Source organism: Ovis aries, chromosome 5 (assembly GCF_016772045.2).
Source record: "Ovis aries strain OAR_USU_Benz2616 breed Rambouillet chromosome 5, ARS-UI_Ramb_v3.0, whole genome shotgun sequence".
NCBI lineage: Eukaryota > Metazoa > Chordata > Mammalia > Artiodactyla > Bovidae > Ovis > Ovis aries.
The window spans coordinates 71428359-71453807 of record NC_056058.1 but is presented as its reverse complement, the minus strand read 5'-3'; the positions used below and the strand labels follow the sequence as shown (position 1 = coordinate 71453807).

The 25449-nt window shown below is 38.5% G+C and overlaps 1 protein-coding gene across 2 annotated transcripts in view; it reads right to left on the bottom strand.

Moving 5' to 3' along the window:
- Window positions 1-15170: 15170 nt before the first annotated feature.
- Window positions 15171-25449, bottom strand: part of GABRG2 (gamma-aminobutyric acid type A receptor subunit gamma2) — a 131783-nt gene continuing 121504 nt past the window's right edge. Inside the window, exons 8-10 of one of the 2 annotated variants that reach the window (XM_004009044.5) lie at window positions 20992-21197; window positions 19000-19023; window positions 15171-17587 (exon numbers count right to left, since the gene is read on the bottom strand). In XM_004009044.5, coding sequence (XP_004009093.1) covers window positions 17312-17587; window positions 19000-19023; window positions 20992-21197 — 506 coding nt within the window. In that variant the 3' untranslated portion in view covers window positions 15171-17311. The remainder of the gene's footprint in view (window positions 17588-18999; window positions 19024-20991; window positions 21198-25449) is intronic. The other variant, XM_004009045.5, reaches the window with a different exon arrangement.

The following is a 25449-nucleotide window of genomic DNA, read 5'->3' as shown; positions in this document are numbered from 1 at the left end:
CCCTGACAAATTTGACTACATTGCTGTCTATCCTTTACAACTAGAGAAGACTCTAGAAGATTCATATAAATCAGTGAGTTATTTCAGCAAGCACATTTGATAGTTGTGTCTTAGATGTAATTTACCATTGACTAACTTTTTAACTTTTGTCGAGTTACTTAAGTCTATGGGTCTCCCTTTCTTTGTCTGTAAAATATAGAGGTGACGTAAGGGAGAACAAATTATAGCAGAAATCAGAGAAATTTCATGTAGAAATATTTGCTTTGTTTCTCTGGTTCTATTTATTCTTCTGTACCAACACATTTGCTTTATGAGAGCACAATGATTCTTGGTTTTGAGAAACTAGTCCAGGCATTTACACCTTTCTAATCTATATAAACATTAAGTTAAATAATAAAACGATTTGAGAAGTATGACTTCCAGCTATGTCACTGCTTACTTCACTGGTGACATTTACAGATCTTCCTATTGCTCCTCATCATTTACTAGAGAATTAAATATCTGACTTACAGCCTTGCTTCTCGCTCTAAGTCTAAATATCTGACTTACAGCCTTGCTTCTCGCTCTAAGTCCTAAAAAAATCTCCGTTCTTCAGTGTCTATATGGATCACTCATCCAACAACATAACTTGAGTCTTTATCAGTTCTTAAGACCTTTGACCTTCAGTCAACACCAGTAAGCTGGACATTGCTATTTTCAGTATCGCTTTCCTCTGATCTCCATAGTCTTGTTCCATCTCTTTCTCTCACCTGTTCTTTTTAGTGCCAACTAAGTCACTTCCCAAATGCTTTTTCATGAATCAGGAAATGTTTCTATTTCATAAAAGTTATTTAGGATGTTGTTTAAAAGTATAATCTTTAGGTCAGATACACAGATTCGGATTCTTTGTATCTGGATTTGTGTTTGTGAATTTGCATGACTTAGATTTATTCTGTGACCCTTCACCATCTTAATCAATATTTATCGCCTTCCATCTCCATCCTGGATCTTATGAAAATCAGGTATATCTTTTTGACAAATGACACACACACCTCAGTACCAATCTTTTGTTGTTCTTTCTTCAGTCATGAAGTGAATGGCATTTTCCTTCACCTGTGTATCAGGTCCCACTACATTCAGTCTCCTTAAGAATCTGGGTCATCACTGATAGAATTTATTTTCTTAGTCTTCAACCTTTTCTTTTCTTTGACTCCTTCCCAACAATATTTAAACCTGTGAAATTCTGTCCCATCTTTAAAAGATAAAACTTTGCCTTCACCTTTTTTAGGCTGCCTAGAGCTATTTTCTTATCTCTCTCCTTCCCTCCACATCCCAGTATCTTAAAGAAGTTGCCTACAATTGCCATCTCTCTTTTTTTCACCTTGCATTTGTGCTTCAGACAACTCCAATCTGACTTCTGCCACCTCCACTCAGATGAAATTATTGTAGATAAAACCACTGTTTTCTTCTTGGCTACTAAATTCAATGGAAACTTCTCAGTCCTAGGTTGAGTTAACCTTTGTGTAGAATCTGATCTGTTCATGAACCTCTCCTTCCATCACACTGAACTTCAGAGGGATTGAGGTTGCTGAGACACTACACTTTTTTTGCTGTGGCATACTGGGCTTTCTTGTAAGAATTTTCTTTTATTTTAACTCAGGATCACTCTTTTTTTATTTTAAACACTTTCCTTCAGTTATCATATCCATTCCCTGATCTTCATGTACTGTTTTATATTCTAATAATTTAGACTATACTTTTATCTCATTTTCCCCTTCTTGTCTCCAATCTAAATATCTCAGATCCAAGCACCCACTATATTATCACTACTTGGATAGTAATACTACTATTAAATGCAAAGATCATAATAATTGAGAAAGAACCATGGACCAAACTCTCTGAAATTTCCATTTCTTGATTTACTTCACTACAAAGTATCCCCATTTTAAGATGAATAAACTGAATCTTGAAGATGTTTAATAAATTACTCAGTGCATACAGCTAGAATCCAGATGTGTTTGATTCCCCATTCCTTACCATTATTCATTTTTAATATGCTTCTAATGATAAATATGCAAGGGTTTCTCCATAAAAACTCAAATCCAACAGATCCTAAACTGAAATCTTTCATTTATTTTACTGTTGCAATGATTTTCCAATCTCCTTCCATTTATTCAAGCAAGAATTTTTGTCTTACAAACTATATCTAGTAAATCACAAATTTCCCAACTTCTCCTTCCTTAATATCTTGAAAATACAGCACATTCTACTTATCCGCATGGTTCAAAACACTATTAACCCTCCCCTGAATTGGTGTAGCAGCTTCCTAGCTGGTATCCCTGCTTCAGGTCATGACCCCTCCAATCCATTTTTCACAATGCAGTCTGAGTGATTTTGTGAAGTCAGATCCAATCATGTCATTTCCTTGCTTACTTCAAGCCTGTCAATGCCATTCTGCTGCCCTCAGGATAATGTCCACTCTCCTTACCAGGGGATGAAATGTCATTCGTGAGTGACCTAGTATCTCTTTAAATCTATATCTTCTTCTCTATCCAACTACTTACTTCATTTTAAGCTCCAATCATTGGACCCTATTTGTAAATCCCTAAGCAGTGTGCACTTTCTTTTCCATTCTAAGATTAAAAAAAAATTTTTTTTTTCTCCTGACAAAATTTTTTATCCTTCCTTCTCCATTCAGTGAGTTAACTGTAACCCTTTTTTCATGATTCTGTCTAGATGGAGTTTTCTCTTACAAGCCTTCTCTCTCTCTAACCAAGATACCCCTATGTTCTTCCAGAGTGTAGTCATCTTCCTGATAATAAAATTCATCACACTACAGTGTCATTGCCCATTTTCTTGTCTGACTTTGTGACTACACTTTATCTTCCTTCAAGAATGGGCATCATGACTTTATTTTAGCCTTGTTTTCTTTGGAAGAATAGCCTTAGAGAGGGATTATTCAAGTGCAGATAATTTTGCAGGTGATCTTGGGAAACCTTTCATCTTGCAGGTGAAACAGGGAAGCTAAGTAGACAGTGAAGAGTTCAAGTGCTTTACCACTCTGGATAAGTGGATATTAACATGTTGAGGCATTCTGGGAGCCACTTTAAAATCTGCCTTACAGTTATCCCAGGCTAGGACAGAGTTGACATATTCACATACTATCTTGGTTATGCTAAAAGTTACACTTTTAGAACAGGGTAATCCCTTCATCCCAGATAAAACTGCGTAGTTAATCACCCTGCCACCAGCTCCCCTCAGTTAACTTTTGAAGGTAACTGAGAAGAGGTCAGGGAATTGGAAGAGAGGACATTAATTTCCTAATGCTTGTAACCTACCGTGTAAAAAACAAAATTAACTCCAATAACCAACCCAAATGCACCCAGGCAAAGAGATTTAGGAGCTGGCAGTTGAAGGCTGGGCAAGTATACAATATGTATAGATCTCTACCTTTGCTATAGGTTTACTGTTCTAGACTTAATGCCTCGCAGTGTCTCATACACAGCATGTACTCAATTGATTATTAAATAACGGAATACTTTATTTTCTAAAAAAGAAGCCCATTTCTGTGTCTTTATTATTCTGTCCTCACCATGGAACATGATCTCTAGCACTTGTGTGTGTTCAGTCACTAAGTTGTGTCTGATTCTTTGCAACCCTATGGACTGCAGCATGCCAGGCTTCCCTGTACTTCACTGCCCCCCAGAATATGCTCAAATTCATGTCCATTGAGTTGGTGATGCCATCCAACCATCTGCTGCTCTCTTCTCTTTTTGCCTTCAATCTTTCACAGCATCAGGACCTTTTCCAGTGAGTTGGTTCTTTGCATCAGGTGACCAAAGTACTGGAGCTTCAGCTTCAGCATCAGTCCTTCCAATGAATATTCGTATTGACTGGTTTGATCTCCTTGATGTCCACGGAACTCTCAAGAGCCTTCTCCAACAACACAGTTCAAAAACATCAGTTCTTTGGTGCTCAGCCAAAGAATCTGGCTTTATGGTCCAACTCTCACATCCGTACATGACTACTGGGAAAATCATAGTTGAGACAATGCAGAGTGATGTCGGCAAAGTGATGTCTCTGCTTTTTAATATGCTTTCTAGGTTTATCATAGTTTTCTTTCTAAGGAGCAACTGTCTTTTAATTTTGTGGCTGCAGTCACCATCTGCAGTGAGTTTGGAGCCCGAGAAAATAAAGTCTGTCACTGCTTCCACTTTTTCCCCTTCTATCTGGCATGAAGTGATGGAACCAGATGCCATGATATTAGTTTTTTTAATGTTGAGTTTCAAACCAGATTTTTCATTCTCTTTCACCCTCATCAAGAGATTCTTTAGTTCATCTTCACTTTCTATCGTTAGAGTGGTATCACCTGCAGATCTGAGGTCATTGATATTTCTCCAAGCAATCGTGATTCCAGTTTGGGATTCATCCAGCCAGGCATTTTGCATGATGTATCTGCATAGAAGTTAAATAAGCAGGTTGACAATATGCAGCCTTGTCATATTCCGTTCCCAATTTTGAACCAGTCTGCTGTTCCATGTCCAGTTGCTTCCTGACTTGCATGCAGGTTTCTCAGGAGACAGGAGGTGGTCTGGTATTCCCGTCTCTTTAAGAATTTTCTAGTTTGTTGTGATACACACAAAGGCTTTAGCTTAGTTAATGAAGCAGAAGGAGATGTTTTTTCTGGAATTCTTTTGCTTTTTCTGTGATCCAGCGGATCTCTGGATCTCTGGTTCTTTTGTCTTTTCTAAACTCAGCTGGGATGAACATTGGGGTACATGTGTCTCTTTCAATTCTGGTTTCCTCGGTGTGTATGCCCAGAAGTGGGATTGCTGGGTCATAAGGTAGTTCTATTTGCAGTTTTTTAAGGAATCTCCACACTGTTCTCCATAGTGGCTGTACTAGTTTGCATTCCCACCAACAGTGTAGGAGGGTTCCCTTTTCTCCACACCCTCTCCAGCATTTATTGCTTACAGATTTTTGGATCGCAGCCATTCTGACTGGTGTGAAGTGGTACCTCATTGTGGTTTTGATTTGCATTTCTCTAATAATGAGTGATGTTGAGCATCTTTTCATGTGTTTGTTAGCCATCCGTATGTCTTCTTTGGAGAAATGTCTATTTAGTTCTTTGGCCCATTTTTTGATTGGGTCGTTTATTTTTCTGGAGTTGAGCTGCATAAGTTGCTTGTATATTTTTGAGATTAGTTGTTTGTCAGTTGCTTCATTTGCTATTATTTTCTCCCATTCAGAAGGCTGTCTTTTCACCTTGCTTACAATAGCCAGGACATGGAAACAACCTAGATGTCCATCAGCAGATGAATGGATAAGAAAGCTGTGGTACATATACACAATGGAGTATTACTCAGCCGTTAAAAAGAATTCATTTGAATCAGTTCTGATGAGATGGATGAAACTGGAGCCAATTATACAGAGTGAAGTAAGCCAGAAAGAAAAACACCAATACAGTATACTAACACATATATATGGAATTTAGGAAGATGGCAATGACGACCCTGTATGCAAGACAGGAAAAAAGACACAGATGTGTATAACGGACTTTTGGACTCAGAGGGAGAGGGAGAGGGTGGGATGATTTGGGAGAATGGGAATTCTAACATGTATACTATCATGTAAGAATTGAATCGCCAGTCCATGTCTGACGTAGGGTGCAGCATGCTTGGGGCTGGTTCATGGGGATGACCCAGAGAGATGTTGTGTGGAGGGAGGTGGGAGGGGGGGTCATGTTTGGGAACGCATGTAAGAATTAAAGATTTTAAAATTAAATAAATAAATAAACTCAGCTGGTACATCTGGAAGTTCTTGGTTCATGTACCGCTGAAGCCTAGCTTGAAGGATTTTGAGCATATCCTTGGTCACTTCCTTCTGTACAATGTTATAAACCTCTCTCCATAGTTCTTTTTTCTACCAGACCTAATCCCTTGAATCTGTTCATCACCTCTACTTTATAATCATAAGGGATTTGATTTAGGTCAAACCTGAAGGAACTAGTAGTTTTCCCTACTTTCTTTACTTTAAGCTTGAATCTTGCTATGAGAAACTGATGATCTGTGCCAATCACAATCAGTTCCATGTCTTGTTTTTGCTGACTGTATAGAGTTTCTCCATCTTTGGCTGTAAAGAATATAATCAGTCTGATTTCGATATTGACTATCTGGTGATGTCCATGTGGCATCTCTTGTTGGAAGGGGATGTTTGCTATGACCAGTGTGTTCTCTTGGCAAAGCTGTTAGTCTTTGCCCTGCTTCGTTTGTACTCCAAGGCCAAACCAGTCTATTACTCCAGGTATCTCCTGACTTCCTACTTTTGCATCCCAGTCCCCTATGATTTAAAGGACACCTCTTTTTGGTGTTAGTTCTAGAAGGTCTTGTATGTCATCATAGAACCATTTAATCTCAGCTTCTTCAGCATTAGTGGTTGGGGCATAAACTTGGATTACTGGTACTGAATGGTTTGCCTTGGAAACGAACAGAGATCATTCTGTCGTTTTTGAAATTACACCCAAGTACTGAATTTTGGATTCGTTTGTTGACTGTGAGGGCTCCTCCATTTCTTCTAAGGAATTCTAGCCCACAATAGTAGATATATTGGTTATGAATTAAATTCGCCTATTCCAGTCCATTTTAGTTCACTGATTCCTAAAATGTAAATGTTCACTCTTGCCATCTGATTGACCACCTCCAATTTGCCTTGATTCATGGACCTAACATTCTAGGTTCCTATGCAATATTGTTCTTTACAACACTGGACATTATTTTCACCACTAGACACATCAGCAACTGAGCAACTGAGCATCATTTTCACTTTGGCTCAGCATCTTCATTCTTTCTGGAGCCATTAGTAATTGTCCTCTGCTCTTCCCCAGTAGCATATTGGACATCCCCTGACCTGGGGGGCTCATCTTCCAATGTCATATCTTTTTGCCTTTTCATACTGTTCATGTGCATGGGGTTCTCATGGCAAGAATACTGGAGTGGTTTGCCATTTGCTCTTCTCTCTGACATTTGTCATTACTCTCCACTATTTTGGAGAGTATTTTGGGTGGCCCTGCTTGGCATGGCTCATTGCTTCATTAAGTTACACAAGCCCCTTTGCCAGGACAAGGCTGTGATCCATGAAAGGCCTCTAGCACTTAGTAAGTGCTTAACAAATATTTTGAATGAGTGAAAAATTAAATAAAATCCTCACTGCATGAAGTAGATGAACTTCAAGGTCCTTGTAAGTTGTGAGAGTCTATCATATTAAAAAAAAAATTCAATATGCACCTTCCACTGTGTTCTCTAAACACGTCACTTCGCTATCTCTGTGTAGGTACTGTGGAGGGCAGAGCACACTGTTTAATCATTCTTAAGCAGTCCACATTAGGGAAAAGGAATGTTGCAACATTATTCCATCAGCCTCACAGCAGAGTAGCTGTGACTAATTGGAGGAGGGCTACCATAACCCACTTTTGGGGCCCTGTCACCATAGAAACATTTAATGCCACACTGTGGGATGGTGGAACACAGACTGACTGTTGCCACATGAGCTCCCCTAATGATGGAAATGAAAGGAGAACTCTGATCTCCAGAGCTATTACCCTGGTTCTTCCCTTGAGCACTTTCTGTATTTTTCAGAAAGAGAAGAATGAAAGTGGAGGTGTGAGTGTAGGAAGGGCTGTCTTCAAATAGCTTCTTGAAATGCCATCTGACACAGGAAGGGCCTGGAGAAGAGGACAAAGGGAATGTGTGTGAGCTCTAGCAGAAAGTGAATGTGCTCTATTTCTGGTTTTCAGAACACTGAACATTTAAAGAAACTCTTTCTCCTGTATGTGTGGTTTTGTGTGTATGAATATGTATGTACCACTGCAGTCTGCTTTACCAGAAGAGTCTCTTGTTCTCTAAGAAAGTTCTTTTCCAAGCTGACTACATAAAATGTATTTTTAAAATCTAGATTTTATCACAGCAGTTTTAAAATTTAAAAACATATCCCTTTTCTGATTATAAGATTAATTCATGTGAATAACTGAGGATTTTAGAAAACTCAGATGAGGATTTTCTTAAAAAAGCAATGATCTCCAATGCTCTAAACATCATAAATATTTTTATCATTTTTTCTTATAACTTGTCTGTTGTCTATATCAATCTATCTGTCTAGCTAACTAACAAACTTGGAAGTTATCTTTGTGATTTTCTGATTTAAAATCACCAGGTAGTCTACTCAGAACTTTACTTTGAAGTACCCAGTGTTAGGATCCCAGAAAAGCTGCATGTCCTGATTTCCTTTGAACATATGTGACTTTCATGCTTCATTTTGGGATGGGTGGCAGAAGTCTTGATTTTCCTTGGAAAGCTCTCTCTGAAAGCTGACCTTCAAAGTGACTGAGATCTCTGTGCAGCTCAAGGGTCATGTGACTCAGTCAAGGGAGGTAAGGCGAAAAGGTGTTATGGCTGTGAATGGAGAAAACTGGTATTTCAGGTCACATGACAGACCATTTTTATGTGCCTAAATCTTGGTTGGCAAATGTATATAACACAAATTAGGGTAAATAGCATTAAGGGGTTCCTCATCTAGTCAGAGTTCATAATCTCAAGCTAAGAAACAAAGAATGGATATGGATTTGCATTTATTTTCACAATTGGATTATTCTGTTCATACATTTTGTAGAATATTTTCCAACTGCTAAAATATTATTTTAATTTTGTTCTACATGGCATTGTATAGTAAAACTTGTGACCAGTGTAAGAATTGCATTTTGTAAAATTAACTAGTATAAATATAAATAAACATAATAACAGGTCTGCTGATAATGAACTATATCCATCCTCTTCATTCTTTTTCAAAGGAAGTACTGGTACTTGTGATGTTTATGTGAAATGTCATGCATAGTTTATATGTGATATTAAAGGTAAACTTGGGAGTTCCATGTGGTCCATATCTCTCATTAGAAAATTTTGAGCCAATTTTCCACCCCCTAAGGTTACAATGCTTATTTACTTGTAAAAAACATAGATGGAATAAAATTGATTTCATTTTCTATCAAGATCCTTTCTATTGTGCCCCATGGAAACTTCTCATATATTGGATCTGAGAAGGGATAAGAATTTTGTAATCAGAATCATTAGTTATGCGTTAATAATTCTTACCAACTACTGAATTTCAAATTTAATACTTTTTGGCGGGATACTATAAACTTTATACAGACAAACCCTATGCCATGATAGCTCCAAAGCAGAGCTCAATGTTTGGCATATGGTGGGTGCTTAATGTATTTACTGAATTGAATCACATCTTCATTACTTTCCCAAGGGATCAAGTCTTTTGGGGGAAAAAAAAAAATCAAAGAGTGAAAGGGAAGACAGAGTCAGTAGATGTTCAGAAGAGGAAAGGAACTAAATTGAAGTACCATGTAGACTTGCCCAATCTTCTGTTCAGGAGGGTTAAAATCTGGTCCTAATGAGGACCTTCTTCCTCCCATGACTTTCAAAGGAGTGAGGACTTTGCTCAGTGAGGCAGTCAGAGTCTTATACATGGCTGGACACTAGGCTCAAAGAGCCTGTTGAATTCATCTGGTCTCCAAATGGTTCAACTGTAATCACTTTCAGTTAAGTCATATCAATTAAGTTTTCATTGTCCTCTAGTCATTTTGTTTATATAAATAAGACTCTGGTTTTTCTGTTTTTAGCCCTGAACTCAGAATTGTATCCTTGGGTTCACACTGACTCAGAAGCCTTGCTGTTTTAAAACTGAGCAATAGCAAATGAGAAATACTGGATCAGAAGGTCCACTCTCTGTAAAACATCTCCAGGCTGCTTTGGACTGCAAATCACTGCCTGACTTGGCATCCTTGCCATGGGGCTCACCATAGGGCCATGGCTATTAACCCACATTAACTCCCAGAAAGCAGTTTTCTGAAGGCATTTGCTTGATGGTTGTAAAGTCAGTTGGAAAGTTATTTGTGCTGAATAGAATACATGGTATAAAAAATATGGGTCTCTAGAATTCCTGTGATTAAAAGGAATCTTGTGATTCCTTTTAACGATTACTTTTTTCATGCAGTAAAAACCATTGAAATGACATAAATATCACCTTTATCATCAGAGAATTATGATAACTAGTATACAAAACAAAGAGACTATGCTATTCTGTGCTACTTTGGGGAGCGATTTTTCTGGATAATTTCCATCCATTCCTCTAGATTGACTTTCTACCCTCTGACTACTAGTATGCCCCAGTGAGCCTAACATCTGTTGCCCACACTGTCTGGGTGGGTTTCCTTGTCTTCCACTATCTATTTGGTTTGACCAACTGATCAAATAACGGGCTGCTTTATGAAGGAGAAGAGAGAATTCTGGGTAATTATCTTCACCCTCCCTCTGCCTGAGCACTATTGGCAATGGCTGTATCATTTGTCCAAAGTCACAGCTCCTGTTGGCTTGTTCTGCAGCATGTGCTGGGTCTCATTATGGCTCCTTCCTCTTTTTAGGACTAGAGAGGTATGATAGGCAGAATAATTGTCCCGGAAGATGCTCATGTTCTAATCCTCAGAATCTGTGAATGAATGTACCTTATTTGGTTAAAAAAAAGCAGAGTGGCAGGAGCGGGGGCGGCGGGGGGTGGGGCGGGGGAGTTGGTTTGTAGATGGGATTAAGTTAAGGATTTGGAAATGAGTAGATTTAAATTTTCCAGAATTGTTGGGTGCTGTTATTTGGGCTTCCCTGGTGGCTCAAACAGTAAAGCATCTGCCTGCAATGAGGGAGACCTGGGTTCGATCCCTGGGTTGGGAAGATCTCCTGGAGAAGGAAATGGCAATCCACTCCAGTATTCTTGTCTGGATAATTCCAAGGACAGAGGAGCCTGGTAGTCTATAGTCTATGGGGTCACAAAGAGTCAGACATGACTGAGCCACTAACACCAAGTGAGAATGTTATCTCAACGGTTCTTGTAGGTCAGAGTTCAGAGCTAGAACAGGACATGTGAGGAAGGAAACAGGGTGTACTGATGTGATTGCTATCTTTGAAGATGGAAGACGGCCCACTAGCCAAGAAGTGCAGGAAGCCTCTAGAAACTTGAAAAGCAAAGAGCATGTTCTCCCTTAGAGTATCCAGCAAAAACTCAGCTTAGAAGACACTTCTGTTTTAGCCAGCGAGACTTCCACCATTCAGAGGTGATGATGAATTTGTGCTGTCGTTAAGTCCCTAAGTTTGTGGTTATTGGATACAGGAGCAATAGGACACTAATTCAGATGGTAATGATGGACATGAGTTTGAGCAGGCTCCGGGAGTTGGTGATGGACAGGGAAGCCTAGCATGCTGCAGTCCGTGGGGTCACAAAGAGTCATACATGACTGAGCGACTGAACAGAACTGAATGACTTTACACTCCTGATTGACCCATGGTACCACCGCATCCTTTTATTGGTGGATCTTTACCTTGCCCATAGCCTTGCCAATAGCCCCTCCATTCATTTTTCTTTACTTAACTGAGTATACCTTCTGGCATCTGCTAGGACTCTGTTGAATGCTTATGCCTTTATATTCAGCAAAGCCAATTGTTGGTATTTGTTCTATGAAAATTCTGGGAAATATATATAGTATCTGAGATATATGTAGATATTAATTGTAGAATTATTTATAACAAAAATAAACAGAATAGGGACTGGCTAAATAAATTATAATATAGATGTATGATAATAGTAGAATGCCAGAAAATGTTTGTTAATTCATGCCTAAGTGTATGAAAAATCAGGCTACAAAACATATCTATTGTGTATTTTTACCTATGCCTCAATTTACCTATTGTATTTATCTATCTATCATTTATCTATCTGTTTAAAGACATAAAGAAAACTGAAAAAGGAGAAAAAGATAAATGATGTTTTTAGCGGTTAACTCTTGCTAGTGGATAAAGGATAAAATTTCTTTTCTTTGTGCATTTTCATATTTTTCAAATTTTCTACAAGGCTTTCCTTAGTAGCCAGAGAGAAAGCTTTAAAGCAGTAATGGGTCCTTCTCACACATGGTGGAATGCTTTGTATTACAGAGGAAATCCCTATTTCACTCTCAATTAGAACAGTTTCTTCTAACTATTTTGCCCAGCTTCATTATATTTACTTGTATTCTTATCTGACTCCTCTATCATATTATGGATATTTTGATGCAGACCATGTCCTGAAATGTATCTCATCCTACATCACAGTGACCTGTGTGAGGCTTGCAATATGCATTTATTGAAAGCTTTATAATGAATTGCAGTAGATGCTTAATCAAAACTTCTTTGATGGGGCACTTATTTTCAGACCCATAAAAATTACATATAACAGAAAGAAAAACCTATGAGGCAAATTTGCATAGCAAGTAGATAGATGGAAGATAAACAACCTGATTTAAGATGCAAATGGATAGTGAATTATTTATATCATATTCTTGTCACAGAATTGTTCGTTTAAAATGTGTTTACTAAGAGGATTAGATGAATTTAAGTGCTTAGCTGAGATAAATATTAGGATTAGACTATTCAAAAATCTCATCAAGTACTGGAAGGGATGAAAAAAAAATAGCCTATTATACTTTAGTCAGACTGGAAAGACTTCTTGAACCAGGTAGAATCTTTAATTAGTGACTCTTCAGTATGCTGAGCTGAAAAAGGAATATTCTAGGAATATGGCACTATTTTAGAAACTACTCAAGGAGGGAATAGGACAGATGTGTCAAGATATCTATATGGAGATATGGCAGAGTTTCAGTTCACTTCAGTTCAGTTGCTCAGTCGTGTCTGACTCTTTGCGACCCCATGAATCACAGCGGGCCAGGCCTCCCTGTCCATCACCAACTCCCGGAGTTCACTCAGACTCACATCCATCGAGTCCGTGATGCCATCCAGCCTTCTCATCCTCTGTCGTCCCCTTCTCCTCCTGCCCCCAATTCCTCCCAGCATCAGAGTCTTTTCCAATGAGTCAACTCTTCACATGAGGTAGCCAAAGTACTGGAGTTTCAGCTTCAGCATCATTCCCTCCAAAAGAAATCCCAGGGCTGATCTCCTTCAGAATGGACTGGTTGGATCTCCTTGCAGTCCAAGGGATGGTCAAGAGTATTCTCCAACACCACAGTTCAAAAGCATCAATTCTTCGGCACTCAGCTTTCTTCACAGTCCAACTCTCACATCCATACATGACCACAGGAAAAACCATAGCCTTGACTAGACAGACCTTAGTTGGCAAAGTAATGTCTCTGCTTTTGAATATGCTATCTAGGTTGGTCATAACTTTTCTTGCAGAGTTTAGGAGAGTCTAAATAGTAGATGGTAATCGATAATCATACCATAATAAACAGCAGAGGAATGATAGAATTAAGACATGTCAGGAGAAGGAACTAAAATTGGAAGATCTTCAAATGTGACTTAAAATCTCTATTCTTGGTCCAGTGACATTTTTCTTTTTTTTTATGGGCAGAGCATTCAGTAGTGATTAATGAGTCCTCATGCTCATTTCACTAAGGATTTTTGAAACAGCTAAAAACAATGTATTTGATTTATATCTCAAAAATACTATATTAAGAGAATTACATATTTATTTATGTTACACTTGTTTAACAATTTTTTGAGGGATTTAAATATTTTAAGGGAAATCATGTTTAATTTTCAAAAGGTATCAACGTTTATCTCTTCATACATATCACATATAGTGATTTAAATAATATACTATTCCACTTGAGAGTAGTCCTCTACTTTTCAGATTTTTTGAGATCCCTTCTTTCAAGCAGAATTCTGAAAGCAGTGAATAACACTGGAAAGTGACTAGAAATAGAAGGAAATAAATGTAAAATCCATCAACTTATCTCTGTTGCTACATATTTTAAAATTTGTCTCATTGCAATTAAAATGAAGTCAAGATCAAAAAAGAAGGCATCTTCAAATCTGACAGATCTTAAAGCATGAAGAGGAAGATAATATATTCCAGATTTGACTTCCAAATCCTAAAACACCGTGAGGGTCAGTAGAAAGAGTAATGCTTGGTGGCTGTCCCATGTTTGCCATTAACTGGCTGTGTGACCTTTGGCAACTCAGTGAGCATTAAAATTATATAGTAGAGCTATCGGTATAGGTCATTCTTTCTTTCTTCTACATGTTAAACAAAAATCCATAGTGACAAGGCATAAAGTTAGCAGTTTTTGACATAATCCCCAATGACCACATCATTTGGCTAAATGTAATTTGACCTTCGTTAGAGACAAAAAGCATTGCTACTAGTCAGAATAATACTGAGACTTTAAAAAGGGGATGGAAGCTAAAAATAAAGGCATTGCGTTAGACAATGACCAAACAAGACCAAAATGAAAACTTATTTTTTTATGTGTCTGGAAGGTGAGAAATAGATGTTTAAATTGGCTGCAGGAAGACCTGAGGGGCCAAGAGAATGACAGCAAGAGGAAGGTTAGGGTAGCTCAGTTTATAAAGGATTATGCTAACTGTTCTTAGGAATTCAGAGGACTTAAAACAAAAATGTGATATTGTCTCTGGAGCATGGCTCCCTATATTTTTAATTTGAGGGGGTGGTTACAGAGACAGGTTCTTTGGCTTTGAAAATAATCTAATATGTGACATTTTTCAATAAAGACTTAGATTGTCAGCCTGTAGTATAAAGAACGATCTGCAGTTCAGTCACTCTTTCAAAATGAAACATCAGGCTACAGGGCCGCAATTAAGCCAGACTGGAACGGTGCCAGACGCTGTTAGCTGATTTGATGGGAGTGGGAGGAGCCCAGCAGCAGAGCACTGGTGTCACCCACGGGGGGCCTGATTACACCTAATTCATAGCTGGTAAATGGAGGCTTATAAAGGCTGACCTGACAGTTGTGAAACAGCTGGTCTCTGGCAGAGCTGGGATCCTGGTGTTGGCTGACACCAGTGTCCCTCCTGTTAGCCTCACCAAAGCTTTAGGCACAGAAGTCTTCAGCTACTCCTTCATGCCATTTCTTTATGTCTCTACTCCACACTCCAAAAACCATCTCTTAATTTCTTTGAAGTGAGTATCATGCAAAACATGATCACACTGCTCACAACTAAAATGACCATAAAGGGAAGGCAGTGTTGGGGAGTGAGACAGAGAAGAGGGATCAGAGAAGAAACAAACAGAAAGTGAAGTTTGTCTCTTTTAAGACACACAAGTCCAACCAACGACTGACCTGATGCCATGGCTTAGAATGCAGCATTTTTATTGTAAAAGTCCACATATTAGGCAGTTCCCTTTGTGAAAAGGTTTTCATATACATAGACCGGGAGCAGCTGATAATTAAGAATCAGATTATATATAATATATATTTATGTTGCCAATACTATGCACACATTGGAAAGCTAGCTTTTTTTCTTGAATGTCCCCATTAATGGAATACATTTCAAGTTGACAATAATAACATGTTTCTTGTCATTGAAAATTTGCCAACAACTCTCCCAAAAAGTCAACATTTAATATGTTAACAATTCAAAACAAGAAAATAATTCTATTTACACCTGGTTGAGGTTATATACTACAGCACTGATACAGTAAAGGTTTGTAAATTTGGCAGCTATATGTATTTCAAGATTCATCCAGATGACCTGATGATGACTTTACATGGTTTATCTATTAACAATGACACTTTCTCTTCTTTTCTACTCTTGGTAGATTATCTGTAGCTATGATTGAATTCTGACTTAAATAAATGATTGCCAAAAGGCAGAACTGATGAAGGACGCTATTTTAGAAAAATAGGAATTCAGGTTGAGTATGAAAATGGAGCTCAACTCATCGAGTTTGAAGCCGGGGATAGCCACTCCGTGTGAGTACAGTATGGTCAAATGAGGACACACTCATAGGCTTGACCTCCTTGTGAGTCTTTCGGGTTTCTTTAATTTTGTAAATGTAAACTTCAGTACATTTTGCTTTCCACAGAACAAAGGATACTACATTTGAACACCGGTCAGGTATGACTCCTGTTGTGCCTGTCTATGTCCTTGGTGAAAAAGTGGGGGTCAGGACTGACTCACCCCCAGACCTGGAACCATACTACACAGATTCTAACTATGCCCTGGTAGACTCACTTCTGTACAGAAATATAGGACATAAATATTGTTCTAAAAGGTCTTTGCCTAAAGTAAATGTGTAATAATGAACAAAAATAGTCAAAGTTCTTTGGATCCTTCTGTTTACTTCTACAAGATCAAATAGCACTGGACAATGCCTGTGTGAAAAGATGAATCACTGGTTCCAGACCAGTTCAGGAAGCTATACCAGAGGCATCCAAAGCCAGTTCACTTCAAACCACATTCACAGGCACCAGCTATGTGCTGAGCACTCTACGTGGTGCTGAGGACCCAAAGGAGAGATGACAAGGATTCTGCCCACAAGGCACTCACAGTCACTAGAAGCAGATCTTGAGCGTAAGTTCTGTGATGACCTATTATCCTAAAAAGAAGAAAAAGTAGCAAGCACATACATTTATTTGCTTTATACTCTATGAAATTGGGCATATTTCGAGGTGGCAAATGTCAATTATCCAGTCTATATTTTACTTAGTGTTGTAATACGTCTTACAAGGAAAAAAAAGAAAAAAAAACAAGATGTTTGAATCTTCATGCGTGAGGGAGAAGATTCGTCTCTCCTGTTCCAAACCCAAATCCATATAATTACATTCATGATTCATTTAGAGCCCAAAGACACAGAATAAAAGACAATATGATGTTAACTTCAGTCCACTTGTTTCAGCTCTAGAGATGCATGCATTAAACTTGAAGCATTCTATGTTACTGAAATATTTACATCATTGTACATGTGATGTGGAGGAAGTTTCCTTCATATCTTGGAATGGAGATATAATAGATTTCTAGTCTAGGTTCCTATATTTAAAGCAGGTTGTGATTTTTCTCAAATTAGGGAGATATCCTTTGGGAATCAAATTTACCACAACTTGATCCCAGAACAGAGGGTACACTTTTGGGTCTTTTGCATCTAATTGTATTTTGAATTCAGGAAGGATAACACCATTGTAAATAATAATGGCTTTCACAATTGCAGTTGTTGTAGCTGAAAGAAAAGCTTGTTTTGTTTCAATGTTCTTGCTCTAATTCACTTTGCCTTGCAGGTTTTGAGACACAGCAAACATTATACTTCAAATTACACTTACCATAGGAGAGTTGGGTGCAAACAATATGACATGAATACAATTTACCAGGCTGGAACACAGAAACAAATTCAAAGCATGGTAAACTACACAGGGGATTATGTAAGTAGACTCAGAAAGGACATCTTCTCTTCAAGGGATTTAGTGAGTAAGACTCACATCAGTAACACCCATACCTCTTCACAGGTAAAGGTAGGAGACCCAGTAAACCAGATTGAACAAGCAGAAAGCAGTGGGGAAGAAGATCCGCGCATAGGAGTCCATCTTGGCAATACGGATATGTATCCTCCCGTGTCTCCAGGCCCCTGTTCGGCAGTCTTCAAAACAGCAGAAAAAACTGGCACAGTCCTTGCCATCCAGACACTCATACCCGTATTCTTCATCTCTCTCTTGAAGGTGTGTGGCATTGTTCATTTGTATGGTTGCTGATCGTGGGCGGATGTCAATTGTAGGGGCCTGAGATGGAGTAGGGAAGGAGAGGGATCAGAGTTAGTTTTACCTGATAAATCCCAGACCATGTCTCCACTATGTCCCCAGTGTGCGAATGATGAATCTGAAAATGAGTACTCAGGGAATTGCTATGACATCATGATCTACAATGGTGAAATTGAACTTAGAAGGATAGCAGTTGCAGATTTCAAATTTTGAGCTTAAGCAGTGCAGCTGAAAATAATACCACCAAGCTAATAAGCTATAGCAAGAAGATTGAACACCAAAAGAACTCAAAGTTTGAAGATTTAAATCAAACAACTACATGGAATCTTATTCTGGTAAGTATTACATGTGAGATTGGTTACATGAAGGCATTTAATGGTGTTGCATGTGAGTAGGATAGAGAAATAAAAATGAGTTGATTGTGAAATCAAATTTTGTGTACATGCTTATCTATATAGGCAAATAGTAAACCCCATTACACTGAGCAAATGTGTTAAATGCTTTTAACAGAAAATGTTAAGCTATATATAAATACGGAGCTTCCTGAGTTTATACCACAATGGTAGGGCTTATACTTTAAAGTAATATAGTACTTTGCCTAACGTCACCCTTTGGAAGCTTCAGAATGTCAGCAATATTAAATTAAACTACATGTGAGTGAACTTTTTAAAATGTTACTAGCTGTCAAACTCTCTTGAAGATTTGAGAAGAAACTAGTACCAATTAATTAAATGTTAATCTAATCTTTGCTGCTGCACCAATTATAAAATTGCTAAAAAATTCAATTTATTTAATGTTAATTCAGTAAGTTAGTTTTAGGAATGATATGTATACAAACTCTATTGTCTCTGAATCAGCTATCAGAAAGTTTAGCTGAGAATAGAAATCTCACAGAATATTGTATGATAGAGCCAAAAGGCCCCTGGATAACCCTGGAAGGAAGGGATGCGTGTTTTAATTTAAAGCATTTCAAAGACAGTATCATTTTTATAGAGCCTACAGGTAGAGTTCAGGCCAATGGAGATTTTTATATGTACTTATTGAAAAACAATCCTTTTTTGAATTAGGACTTACAGAGTTAAATTTTAGGACATAAATGGAACTTGGTAGGTACAACCAGTGAAACTAGATTCCATTTTTATCTGCAAAGAGAGGGTAAGTCTTGGCTTTGATGTTTAATGAGGCCCACTTCGCTAATGACATCTCATAGAGCTTAGAGATTTTTAGTCCCATATTAGGTCAAAACCTCTGAATTAATGTAGGTTTGCTGAATCAACTCTAAAACTCTAAAGAACTTTCTCCATCTTAAATGTGTTATCTCTAGTAGAATACTTAAATGTCTATTCATAAAAAATAAATAAAACACCATGTAAGCATTAATAGTTAGATCCAGCAGTTGCATGCAGTGAATTTCCATTCCAAAAACATTATACCTTGAAGGAAAACATCCGAAGAAGCTTTGGGTTTGTAGACAGAAAAGAGAATCGCATTTTTTTAATTAAAAGAAGGGAAAAAAGGAAAAAAAAGAGAGACAAAATAAGATAAATTAAAAATACATTTTGAAAACATAGCAAGTGAAATGAACTGAAATTATAAACACAGAAGGACAGTTCTGAGCTTAGAATAAAGTATATGCCTAATTTGGAATATGAAATTTTGGTGATTCCTAGTGAAATCTTTGATAAATTAATCTATAATGATCTAACTGCAAAATTCAGTGCTGCCCACTTGTAAGGAAGATTTATTGCCTATTTTCTCTGTATAGAAATGCTGATTTTATTTTCTGATTATCATTAAGGAGGCCTTAACTAAGAGAGTGTTGACATAATGAACCCAAGAACATATTAAATGGGCAAGTGAAATTTTAGCTTCTCAGTCACAACTTGGACTCTAGCTAGTTCTGATAAATCATCTAATTGGCTTAAAAGGGAAATGAGCATAGAGTTCTTGGGTAATTTCATTTTTGTAGTTTCTTCAAATCCCTTTCTCCTCTGTCACCTTTTCTCTTTCTGCCATCCTCAGGACCAGGACCCTGATCTAAGGAATCCAAGTGTTTCTATCTCTGCAACAAAATCCAATCTGCAATAGAAAGGGCCAAAGGGCTTTCTCCACTGTCAGTCCTCACTCCCTTGTTACTACTGGCAGGTAACAATGCTGCATGGCGATAGAATCATCTTTTGGGGGGAAAATGAAATGGCAAGTGAAGAAAGGGGGGAAAATAAAAAACAACACAACAAGGAAAATAAACTAAGGATAGAAAAGATGCAAAGGTAAAGAGAGGCCATACAGAAAAAGAAGGGGCTGCATAAAGTGTAGTGATTGGGAAGTTGAAGATAAGCCTTTCTTTTATAGTAATCATCAAGAATAATGATGCATCTTTCTTTACCTGTTACAATGTTTTACAGTCAAATAAATGTGTGCCATTTGTCAAATTTCACCTGGGTTTCTGAAGATGCATCAGGATTCAGGCTAGAATCAGCTAGAATCAGTGGTTATAATTCAGCTCCCCAAAGTCCATGGGTCAGAAAGCTAGCCACTGTCATGGCCCTCACCAGGAAAGGCTATAAATTCAGGAGGGTGGGTGAGTTCTTTTGCCCCATTTTTGGAAAGAAATGGTGTAAACCAAACACTGGATTTAAGTGGGCAAATGGGTAGCTACATGCTCTTTTCAGCATCCATAATACAAAACAGTTACATTAGGCTTTTATAAATGTGCTTCTTCAACTCTGTTTAAAGTTTGGTGGCAAGGTGAAGTCATCTTACCTGTTTCCAAATCACTGAACTCAGTCCAGGTTGGTAACTATATAAATCATCAACATCAGCCATCATCATCCATTTAAATGCCAGGTAGTATCTAATGTCTTTTATATCCATTACATTTATTTCTCACAGCAGCCTCATAAAATATATATAAAATAATACTCATTTATATATGAGAACATGATAACACAGGGAGGCTAAAAATAGATATTTTGAGTATAAAACCAACAGAAGTCCTCTGGCAATGTATACACACACACACACTCTAAATGATTTGCAAAAGTATGGTGATCCTGAAACTTTAAGAACCTCATGGCTTCCTGTTGGAAAGCAGTGGATGAAGGACTTAAAACATCAGTAATTTTAAAATATTAAAGAGTCAGACAGCTGAAAATCAGTGAAACCTAAAATGACAGCTACTAAAAGATGAATGCAGTTTCAGTCATGGTTATTCTCCCAGTGAAATGAAGAGAGCTACAGTCTCCCAATTAACTGATGACCATAATGAATCCTGGGAGCCTGGCCAAACTCACACATGCTATCTTCACCTTGGGGCCCAAAGTGTGGATAGCCCACAGATAGGCCAAGCAAGGCCAAACCAAAACAAAACCAGGTGATCTTTCTGCATAAAAATGTCAAAGGGCCCAGTGAGAAATGATACATACAGGGTTTTTCTTCTTTTTGTCTTTGTCCTTGCTTGGTTTCCGGTTGCTGACAAAATAATGCAGAGTGCCATACTCCACCAAAGCAGAGAAGACGAAGATGAAGCAAACAGATACAAAGAGATCCATCGCTGTGACATAGGAGACCTTGGGGAGAGACTTCCGGGCAATGGTGCTGAGGGTAGTCATTGTCAGGACAGTGGTGATTCCTGGAGGAAGGCAGGATGAAACAGACCCCGTGACCACATCAGCACATTGGATAACTGTCTCACTGGTGAGTCTAAACTGGTGTTTTGTGACTTCTGAGGAGTGGCCTCAGTTCTGGGAAGGGAAGCTTGACTGGAATTCATTCACACTGTTCACAGATATGTATCGCCTGCCTACCATGTGTCATCTACCGTATGTGCTGAGAAATGTGCTAAGAATGTGCTGACTTTGTGCTGAGAAATAAAATAGACAAGGTCTCTGCCCATATGTCCCCTATGTATGCCCATATGTATTTCAGTGAGAGACACCACCATGAATCAAGAAAGCAGAGAGAAGAATAATGACAGATTATGGTACGCGCCGTGCAGGACAGGGGCAGTGAGAACTTGGGTGGAAGGCCTGTTTGAGGAGGTGATATTTAAGGTGAAGCTTAAAAAATTAGAAGAAACCAACCTTCTGGCTATCAACACTAAAGTAGCAAAGAGTTGGACACAACTGAGCAACTGGACTGAACTGACTAAATTAATTAAAGGGAGGTTCTGAGGAAGGGAAACCTTATCTGTTTTTGAATTTTTAGAATACCTGGGATGGGCGGCCAAGTCACAGTGATGCTGGGTAAATAGAAGTTACCTAGTTAAGTTATGCAGAGCCTGCCCAGTTTGCATTTTATTCAGAGTGTAAGGAGAAGCCCTTTAAAGGTATTAAATAGAGGAGGTACTTTGTGTGTGACTGACATGTTCTGATGTATAAATTCTTTAGCGACTATTATATGATGAAAATAGGCATCTCAGAAGTGATAACTAATATTTACTGAAAATGTCCTCGTGCCAGGCACTATGGTAAGCATTTCATGTATATTTTCTCTTTAAATCTTTACAGCAGATATTTTCATTTTCATTTTATAGTTGAGGAAAAGGAAGCCAAAAGGGCAAGCTCTGTGTCAGATAGTAAAGTAGCAGAAAGATTTGAGCAAAGAAGTTAAATGTCCAATTTCAAAACACTTCTTTTTCCCATTGTACAACAGTGCCCAAGAAAACTAGTTCTCCCCAATAATTGTTTAACAACAAAGTTAAGACAACCTATATGTATTTATAGCTGTGTTATTTGTAACAACGGCAACATGGATTCAGTATTTGATAGGTTCTAGCTCTAGTTCAGTTCAGCTCAGTTCAGTTGCTCAGTCGTGTCCGACTCTTTGCAACCCCATGAATCACATCACACCAGGCCTCCCTGTACATCACCAACTCCCAGAGTTCACTCAGACTCACGTCCATCGAGTCCGTGATGCCATCCAGCCGTCTCAGCTCTAGTTATAGTAACTCAATTCACTTCAGTATTCTAGGTTTCAGTTTCTGCATCTGTTTGCCTATCTTTTTGAAGACCCATTCATTTCTTATCATGCTATGATTTTAATTCAACATTTCTTATCATGACTGGATGCAATTTTTCTGTACTCCAGAAATGGTCTTCCCAGGCCCCTACCGTCTATAGCCTTGTGACTTAACATTTTCGTTGGAGGCAGAGAAGAGGGGAAGTTTCTGTTGTCTAATGCTGTGTGCTAATTCTCACTATTACTAGGACCAAGATACTTCTAGGAGAGAGTCAATGTCCCTGCCTCAAAGAGCAGTGCTGGGAAACTCAGAGGGAATCAGACACAAGAAACTTGAGGAGCAGGGGAAGGAAGCTACAGAGATTAAGAACAATATCACCATACAGGAAAAGAGAAATAGGATTTTCTTCTCTTTTTACAACATGGGTACAGAATGCTCCAAAGATGGTTAAGGGGAGCCAGCCACTCTTGAAGAAAGGTTAAGCCAAGAAGGGCATTGACCTTTCTCTTCCTAATTGCTCAGGGTGTTTTTCAGAGCCATTTTTGAAGGGTTTGGGTATGTTTCTAAGAACACTTAGCTTAGTATCCGGTTTGTATGATACATTGTGTGTTATGAAATTCTAGAGAAGGGAAAGATCAGTGTTAGTTAAAAGAACTTCACAGAAAGAAGTAGCCTTTAATAGAGGCCCTCCACAAGGAAACTGTAGTCATAAAGACTGAGGCCTCTCTCGTGTTCCATCATTAGTGATTATGGAGTAATACGTCTCTCTGTCTAGTCTACATACTTTGTGACGACAGACAAAACATGGATCTTGATGTCCACTGTAACCCCATAGTGAGTATAGAGCTGGGACTCAATATCTGTTGAATAAATAAAATGATTGAAAAATAGTGTATACGTGAAATATCAAAGAGACTCAACCTACATATGAAAATAGGAATCCATATTGATGATTTGGGAGGGTCATTTTAGTTGTACATTTAAGAATCTCTTCGTTTGACCAGGTACTATGCCATTTTGGGGGGCTCCAAAATCACTGCAGATGGTGATTGCAGCCATGAAATTAAAAGAGGCTTACTCCTTGGAAGAAAAGTTATGACCAACCTAGACAGCATATTCAAAAGCAGAGACATTACTTTGCCAACAAAGGTCCGTCTAGTCAAGGCTATGGTTTTTCCTGTGGTCATGTATTGATGTGAGAGTTGGACTGTGAAGAAAGCTGAGTGTTGGAAGAATTGATGCTTTTGAACTGTGGTGTTGGAGAAGACTCTTGAGAGTCCCTTGGACTGCAAGGAGATCCAACCAGTCCATTCTGAAGGAGATCAGTTCTGGGATTTCTTTGGAGGGAATGATGCTGAAGCTGAAACTCCAGTACTTTGGCCACCTCATGCAAAGAGTTGACTCATTGGAAAAGACTCTGATGCTGGGAGGGATTGGGGGCAGGAGGAGAGGGGGACGACCCAGGATGAGATGGCTGGATGGCATCACTGACTCAATGGACCTGAGTCTGAGTGAACTCTGGGAGCTGGTGATGGACAGGGAGGCCTGGCATGCTGTGATTGATGGGGTCGCAAAGAATCGGACTTGACTGAGTGACTGAACTGAACTGAACTGATGTCAAGCATATGTATAATAATCCCAGAAAACCCTCAACATGAGGTAATAAGCACTGTTATCCTTCTTTTTGCAAGTGAAAAAAAAAAAAAAAACCCACGAAAAACTGAGCACAGAAAGAATAAACCAGTAAGTCCCAGCAAGTCTGACTTTAAGTGCAATGTTCTAAACCACATTGTTGTATTTCCTCTCCATAAATAGGTCCATACCATGCAGGATGAAGTACCACATTCTTAGGAGCTATTAGGGATTCAGCCATCCGAAATCCCTAATCTGGGATGTGATGTGGATCTGTGAATCCTCCGTGTTGCCATGATGGAAACATAAGAGTGGTGTAGCTTCGCAAGGACAAACTAGGGATGGTAGTGACTGCATAAGGCGCTCGTGAAGATTAAATTAAATCATGAACATAGGGTGACAATTCCTAGTAAAGTCTCAATAAATATGAATACAGTCTCAATAAATATAAATACAGTCTTCTCATTTACTTTAGAGAAGAAAGATCTGCTTCTCAAAGTAAAAAAGCTTTACTTAGGTTGTCTATGTATTAATTCATGCAGAAGTTCTTGATTATACCTAATCACAGCTGATATTTTTGTGGGATAATTTCAAAAATTAATTGGGACTTTCTTCACTTCATTCCGGCCTCAAAGCAAAAATGACCTATGAGAAGTGAAAATGTCAGTATCCATAGCAGATATCATGGATATGTTCCCTTAAGAAAATTTGGTATGTCTGATATTATTAGGCTACATGGAAGTTTATCACAGGCATGTGAAAGAAGAATCTTGAAAAGTTCCTTCACGATATTTTCAGGTCTGCTTGGAGCCACAGAGAACAGGGAAGAACAGACAAGTAGTGATTCTAACTGATTTACCAACCAACAGCAAGATAGCTTAATCTGTCTCACTTGTTCCATGTGGTTTTTCAGTCCAGTTTTGCTAAGCAAAGAAACTAGACTTCTCTTACTTGAGATGGATGAAAAATATCCATAAGCTTTTTTCAGTTCCTTCAGTCTTGGCATGAGGTAAGCTCTTTAGGCATGTTGCTTACCTCATCAGTTCAGTTAAGTTCAGTTGCTCAATTGTGTCCGACTCTTTGCAACCCCATGAATCGCAGCACGCCAGGCCTCCCTGTCCATCACCAACTCCTTGAGTTCACCCAGACTCATGTCCATCGAGTCAGTGATGCCATCCAGCCATCTCATCCTCGGTCGTCCCCTTCTCCTGCCCCCAATCCCTCCCAGCTTACCTCATAACTTGGGTGAAAATGCCAAGAGGTATTTTCCTTGTTTAATCCATCATCCTTA